Below are 8,115 nucleotides of genomic sequence, written 5' to 3' on the forward strand. Positions count from 1 at the left end.
TATCATTTGAATACTGACAATACATATTAACACATATGTATAAATAATGTATATACCTGATAGGCACAAGTTTTTCCGGAAAATGATTCACCAACAATCATAAGCCCGTGTCTGACCAACATCATCTCGTATATTTGTATGATTTTATCAATGAACCATGGACTACATTGTAAATTCCTTTTGCCTAAGTTTAAGTTTATTTTATTTATTAGTTCTTCCCTTTCTGGCATTAAGAGTTTGACACTGGGGAATAAATCTCCATATATACCAATAAAAAGTGGTATATCCTAATAAGAAATAGAATTGTCAAATAATTTTTAAATTTGTTAATTAGTTAATTCATAGTGTAAAACCTCCGATGAAAATTTTGGCATATTGACGTCATATATAGCTCTTAATACAATTTCTTCATCATTGTTATCAGGATATTTAAATTTTAAATTTTCTATAGATGTTAGTACAGATTTTACTGCCCTCATCCCATAATCGTAATGTGATTGAGATGACAATTGTTCTGAACATAACTTATACGTGTCTACAATTTTTTCTGCCAAGCTGTAATATAATTATTTTATAGAGTTATCCAAACTATAAGTATATATAAATATTAATAACATACCTTCTAGCATCACTAAAACCCATAGAATATAATGATATTTCTCCAATCATGGCATAGTCTGGTACCATCATAGATACTGTACGGAATAATACTTTCAAATTATCAGGTAGTTCTTGCCGTCCAGAGTATCTATAGTAGTATTATTTGTTATTTTAATGATAAGCTTCTTACGATAAAAATTGTTAGTATTCCTTAAAAAAAAGTAATCTTACTCTGGGTTCATAGTTATAAAAACTGCACAAGTAGGATTTAATGTTAGCTCTGTGCCCTCAAACATGAACTTGTCTTTTTTAGCTTTTACCGCCATTTGTATAATGTACACTTGCTGAGCAATTACTGACAATACTTCAAGTTCAATTCTATTAAATTCGTCGAAACAAGCCCATGCTCCAGATTGTGCTAATCCCTAATATAAAGATTACAAGAAGCGATGAGCACAATTTCAAAAAACTTCTAATTACTTCCGACGAGTGCAATAAAATTATAAATATAGTAAAACATACGTAGTAGAATATTCTATGTTTGGAACCTGAATACGGTTTGGAAACCGTTTTTAGGAAAATATTATTTGAGTCATGCGAGCCTAATATATATTTTTAAATACATCATAGTACTCTGAAAAGATTGAGTCTGTAAACTGAGATTGAAATAATATTTTTTCATCCATCCTGCGTATCAATATCATGGAATTATGGAAATTACAACGAAATACTTCAATAACAGATAGGTACAATAGTTTTTGCAAATTTTTATGAAATTGTCAAAATACTAACATCAGACGCTCATAAAAATATTGTTGTGAATTAATAATCACCTTTTTTGTAATGAAATCAAATGAAATGAAAAACTTATGAGGTACATTTTATTACATTTTCAAGTTTTTTCACCAAATAAAAAATTATTTGTACTACTTAATTGAAATAAAACTAAAAAAAATCGAAAAATTACTCATTTTAATAGATAGCTTAAAAAGAAACAAATATTTTGAAAATTTGATTATGAGGGGAAAATGATCAATGATCATATAAACATTTTGTGAATATTTTAAGTGTTCACGGTAATAACTTTTAAGTTTTTGATTTATACCAACGTTTTGTCAACACTGGTTTTGCGTAAAAATTCCCGTTATCCTTCAATTTTTGTTTTTAACGACTTCGAAGTTGCTGTTAATATTTTACTTTTAACCCCCCCCCCTTTTTTTGAATACTTTAAGCTAGATTCATTTCCCTACCGGAAAAAATACTGAAGTAGTGATGACGGATACAAAAAATAAAAATGAAAAAAAATTGTAAAATCATTACATTTATCTCTCCGCTAAGCTAAAATAAAACTTATTGATACGAGTGAACAGTAGCAGATACTGGGTGTTCATAGGGAAATTTTTCTACCCTTCGGGCTGAGTTGAATTTTTTTGACACAGATGATATATTTTAGTTAAGAGACGTCACACCCGCTTGTGTTGTCTCATAATTGCGTGTCGTTATAGAGAACATACATAATAAACATATTATACAGTTTTAAAAGACTTGGAGGGGTATTTCCCCGCTTCTTGTGGATGTCATTGATCATTGTATCAATCAATATCACGACTGTGATCTAATATATTTCCTTACTCTGCTGTTTTTTGGAATTCTACAAAACTATATGTGAATATTATGCTAGTAAGACCATTAAAACCGTTTCTTGACAAGGAACCTAGCCACCTGCCTAATATACCTATATTAATATGATATCAATTTAAATAATAATTTATGGAATATGAAATAAAATAATAAAATAATATTTTAGTTTAAGTAATATACATTTATTTGTTTGATGCCTTACAAATTTTAAATTTTAAAATTGTCATCACTTTTATTTTAAAATTAAATTATATAAAAGTCTAGTGTTGGAGCCATGCATAGTATTCTTGCGTTAAAATTGTATAATTAATTAATCCTCTCTAATATTAAAAATAACAGAGTATAATGGATTTTTCCGATCGTACAATTGACTATGTTACTTCATTATTTGTGGATTATACAGAAACTACACATGAGGGCATAACATCCTATCGATAAGACGATGAATGTAAAAGTGATCACACATTTACAGACTAAAAATATTATAATGTCTTATTATACGAACCATGAAAAATTTTCCCGTAACTTTAAAGTCAAGTCCTTCAGAACAATTAAATACAATGCATTGTTTGGCTATTGCTTTGGCTAAATCTTTTGTGGTTTCGGTTTTTCCAGTTCCAGCTGGACCTTCAGAAGCACCACCGAGGTGTAATTTTAATGCACCCATAAGTGTTCTTTTAATTAAAAACCATTATTTAAATATATTGAAATATTTTATACCAAGTTATTATTTTACCTGTAACATCGATCTGTCAACGGAGTAATTACTAATCTTGGTGTGTTGCCTAAATATTCATTCCCGTAGTCTAGAGTTGTAGTTACCATCGAAACGGTAGTTTTAGAATCTTTATTATAATACCTGAGTTGACTAATCCAATTGAAATCTCGAATATTACTTATGTTTAGAGATGTAAGATTTTTAACAACGTCACGAGCTTAAAATAATATCATTATAATATTATTATTCAACGTTTTCCATCAACAAAGCATTATTTTGTATACACGTATTGTAACAGAAGACCTGCCAAAGAAATCGCCTTTTGTTCTATTCAAAGTTATTAAATTTTTTTTTATATTATTTACAGACTCTTGTATTATAAGTAGTGTGAGATTTTTATTTTTTAATACTGAAATTAGAAATTTTTAAATCTGTTGTAAATAGCCAATTTGTAAATCTGGTTTTTATTCAAATGTGGATTGTAAAAACATTTATTGAAGTTGTGTATTATAATTTTTAAATGTTTTTGAAATCTCAAGCAAAACAATTTAAATTCCAAAAGTATAAACTACTTTAAATATTTTATAATTTTTAAATAGGTAGCTGCCAAATTCTAAATGTTTTCTCAGCAAGTAAATACACTTAAAATTAGTGATTTTAAAACATTTTACTTATTTGAATTAGATTGATGTTTTTACAATCAAAAGTTTTCTAAAAACCAGATTCACAATTAGGCTACATTGAAATATTCAGTATCAAAAAATATGATGTTATACGTGTTATAGCGCACGAGTCAATAAATTAAATATAAAACAAAAAAGATTAGAATAAAAGTTATTTCATTTGTCATGATTTCCTGCTACAAAATGTATATTATATACCTAAAATATGTACAAATAATAAATATAATGTTAAATGAATTACCATGAACATCTATAACTATTAAAGCACACACCGTTGCCCTTTCACCTTTGCTTAATGCTCCGCACACTGAATTTACTAAATTTTCTATTTGCATATTACTTTTCTGTAGGTAGGCCTAAAAACGCATGACTTAAATTATTAACGTCTTTAAGGTTATTTTTAGCTTAAGAAACTTCTCTAACAGGAAGCGATGTCTTTTCAATAGCAGTTTCTACTTCGGCAGTCCAATTTATTGTAGCAGCACATACAACTACCATACCAGGCCACTTAAGTACCCAGTCGTTACGTTTAATATTTGCGTATTCTTTAACTGCGTTGTTAACAATTTCGCTTATTGACTGCATCATTAACATTTCAACCTGAATTAACCATTTTTCTACCAAACCCTGAATCATAAAATTGATCGTAAAAATTTCAATGCCAAAAATATATTTTCAACTACCATTGAATATATGTTATTAATATTATTAATAATCCATACCTTAGCGTCAGCAGGATAAATTATTCCATTGAAGGGTACTACTTCACCGTCAGCTGATATCATTCCCACAATTTCTATACTTTTTGTGAAGTTTAATTTATCTATGCCTTCGAAACATTTTTTAAGATGTGGTTGCACCCGTAATGGGTCTTTGGTTTCGGACAAAATTTCAAGAAGTTCGTCGTTAGACAAAAAGAAAAATCTGTAATTTTCACTGGATCTCAATATCAATAATGTCATAAATAGGGCTCGGATTTATATGTATTTATTTAACCAAAGTATGTATTTATGCAACAAAAATATGTACATAAATATGTGCTAAAAAATGTATAATATGTATTATCAAAAAACAAAATTATGTACATAAATATGTGCTAAAAATATATAATATGTATTATCAAAAAAAAAAAATATTATTATTAATTAAAATGAAATGTAATAAAAAAAAATATTTATCTAACTATCTAATTATTATGGTTACAATTAATAATGACATGCATTTTTAAATTTTCGAATTCGAAAAATCGCCGATTATGTCGTAAAATTGATCTATATCGACTGAAAGATCTCTCAACTTCGACTGATGTTATAGGACAATATTGAAAGTTGACTATGTCTGAAGGAAAAAGTTCTACAGTATTATTTTGTACTTTTTTAAACATGGGCAAGTCTGTATTAATAAATAATAAATCGTAAATGAACAAATTATCGAAATATGTAGGAAAAATGGAATTATTGAGAAATATGTAAAAACATGTACTTATGGCAAAATATGTAAAAATATGTAAAATAAAATATAGTTCATTTTATTGGAAATCCCTTGAAACGAATTTTTCACTTACCTAAATTAATTTATCAAGTCACAGTAAAAATATGTATTTACATATAAATCCGAGCCCTAGTCATAAATAATAAAATAATAATGCTATACCGCGGAAAGAAAAGACGTTTTTTCTCCAAATACTCGTTTAAGCCTTTCTGTATCTGCTCAAACATAACACTGCACTTTTTTAGCAATGGCAACATATTCGGATAATCTGTAGCTTCGAGAACTTTACGATTTTTAACAGTGTTAATCATAATTTGACGCCAAATAGCGTCTACAGCTCTAAAATTTCTAGCTTCTTCGGGCATTTGACGATTTATGTCTTCTGAACTAAATATTGGACCTAAATACATCCAAATCCCTTGCACCTACACACAATTTTTTTAATATTCTCTATGTTTTTAGACGATGTTTAATAAAACATTCTGTATCATCTATATTCTATAGTCTATACCTCAAATATTTAATATGCACAGTTTTAAAATGTATAAATCTAAAAGTATAACATTTAGTAATGCTTCTATTTTATATTGTTAAGTACGTAAAAATTATTAACATATTTTATCAAAATACTTAAGCTACTTCTACGGCATCCAACTATGGAAAACCGCTAGTTCTCTAACATACTAATCATTCAAGCCTTCCGTTCATATGCCTTCGATAATCTCGGGACATCGTTGATCACATGTCATCGTGATGAATAAATCTAGTTTACCATAATTTTTGACGTAAGTCATTTTTGTAATCCCCCATTAACTCGTAATTCATAGCAGAATAATCTTTTCTCGACCATGCACCTCTGTCTTTAACAACATCATCATTACTTGATAGTCGTGAGTCTTTCACTAGGTACTACACACATTCTTTTGGAATCACTCTGAGATCGATCAATATTTGACTTTCGTCTAGGCATTTTCGAAAATGAGAGTAGTACTTTACTAATAAGTAATAACCTTTAATCAAATGTACAATCAATTACGCCTTCAAATGATTAAATCAACCAACAATCGACAATTAATAAATAACAATCAAAATCGTTTCCAGACAACGCGAGAGCACAATACCTGCCTCACAATATATAGGTATACAATTTACACATTTATTTTATTTAATAATAAATAATTACTTATAATTAACTTCATCGGACTAAATTTATGCCTAAATGTTCCCTGTGATGTCCTCTTTAATTTAAAAAAAAACTGCACGACAATCCAATAAGTATTTTCGTAGTTTATCCCGAACAAAAAAAAGAGACTTCATTTTATATAGCAGTATAGAAGTACAGCTATAGATATAGAATATAGATATATATATAGATATAGATTTATCATAGATGATAGATATATTATAAATTTATAAGAATAGGAATATAGGATTAAAAACTTTATGAATAATACTTCTTGTATACAACCATTGTCCGTTGGTATACAGCTGAACAACGAAAATAAATACCTAAATATAATTATGTTGATTTAATGTACATAAATATTTCGATTAGACTACTTACAGAAATCCACAGATCTAAAATTTCTTGCATCAAAATTAATTTTTTTTCCCATGTATCCATTTCTTCTTCGAAAGGTTTTATATAAACCGACCCATGCATTGTTTGAGCTTTCAGTATATGATCATCTAACATAACCTGAATGTCATCTAACGCCGTTAATATGCTAACACCACTATCTCGATATGGGCTACATTCAAACTCAATCGTTAACCATTCTTCTTTCATTTTTCGAAGATTTTGTTCAAGCGAATATTCTCTAGATGCAATAACACTAATTTCTTCAAGTTTTTCAATATAATTCAGTAAGCCAATTTCAATCATTTGAGACAAAGTTGATGAATCATTAGGATGTAAGTCTACACCAACATTTTTGCTAATCTAATGTGCATAAGAATTTCATTATAATTAATTCATATTATATTATTATTTATTTGCAACAATAAATATAGTATTAATTAAATTACCTCTGTCCAATGTCTATCGTGAATACCTGGATTACAAATCGTCTCCAACACGGGTAAATACTTTTTAAAATTATCTACTTTACCACGTACAATCTCTGCTACTCTTTTTGATCCGGGATAGTCTTGAAGAATTCTAGCTAATTTATATAGATTTTCCCACATAGTATCCACCATTTCCTTTATTTCTTTAGCATTCAGATCGTGGAATGGCCCTATAATATTTATTAAATGATGTTCTATTAAAATATATTAATTCACATTTTTACATAAACAATCTACGTAGTATATTTTACCATTGAACCATATTTCATAGTAGTTCTGGAAATCATGAACAATGTGCCACAAATGATCAAATTGCTCACTAGCCGCAACCATTGAGTGAAGTTGAGTATATGGCGTAACTTCAACATCCAAAAGTTTTTCAGTGTGATTTATACTCTAAATTAGTTAATGCCATTTTAATCTTAATAAGTAGTTAATAACTATAAGGTATACAGTTGCATAATATATTTATATGGCATAGGAATTATTGTTTAACTCAACAGGTGATAATGTTATAATATGTTTAGGCAAAGTTCATAAAATTAAGATATTGTTAGATAAAATAAACAAAATTAAAATAATATACCTACACGCTAATATATAAAGTATCAACTATTATCTAATAGACACTGTTTCTGTTTTAAATGTATAATTATATTATTGTTCTATTGTGTATAATATATAATATGTAATAGAATAATACCTATACATTTAAGATTATACCTTTGCAGCAGCAATATCTTCTTTAAGGAAATTAGTAAGACGTTCAACTTCTTCGGTGGCTGCTATGATTTCATCATTAGTCAATATTGGTGGGTCTTTTTTTTTTAAATTGTCCAGCAATTTGAAATGATTTTTAAGACTATATGCATAAAAATCAAAATATTCAATAGTGAACTAATTTTTATACAT

At 27.9% G+C, this 8,115-nt stretch overlaps 1 protein-coding gene across 2 annotated transcripts in view; it reads right to left on the reverse strand.

The window, feature by feature from the left end:
- Positions 1–8,005, reverse strand: part of LOC111034496 (dynein heavy chain 3, axonemal-like) — a 31,058-nt gene extending 23,053 nt beyond the window's left edge. For both annotated transcript variants that reach the window (XM_022315760.1, XM_022315761.1), the window contains exons 1-14: positions 7,927–8,005; positions 7,455–7,599; positions 7,162–7,373; positions 6,698–7,075; positions 5,296–5,558; positions 4,365–4,566; positions 4,066–4,269; positions 3,884–3,998; positions 2,978–3,176; positions 2,747–2,915; positions 832–1,025; positions 620–748; positions 354–555; positions 57–287 (exon numbers count right to left, since the gene is read on the reverse strand). In XM_022315760.1, coding sequence (XP_022171452.1) covers positions 57–287; positions 354–555; positions 620–748; positions 832–1,025; positions 2,747–2,915; positions 2,978–3,176; positions 3,884–3,998; positions 4,066–4,269; positions 4,365–4,566; positions 5,296–5,558; positions 6,698–7,075; positions 7,162–7,373; positions 7,455–7,536 — 2,580 coding nt within the window. In that variant the 5' untranslated portion in view covers positions 7,537–7,599; positions 7,927–8,005. The remainder of the gene's footprint in view (positions 1–56; positions 288–353; positions 556–619; positions 749–831; positions 1,026–2,746; positions 2,916–2,977; positions 3,177–3,883; positions 3,999–4,065; positions 4,270–4,364; positions 4,567–5,295; positions 5,559–6,697; positions 7,076–7,161; positions 7,374–7,454; positions 7,600–7,926) is intronic.
- Between the last annotated feature and the right edge of the window lie 110 nt (positions 8,006–8,115).

Source organism: Myzus persicae, unplaced genomic scaffold (genome assembly GCF_001856785.1).
Source record: "Myzus persicae strain clone G006 unplaced genomic scaffold, MPER_G0061.0, whole genome shotgun sequence".
Classification (NCBI taxonomy): domain Eukaryota; kingdom Metazoa; phylum Arthropoda; class Insecta; order Hemiptera; family Aphididae; genus Myzus; species Myzus persicae.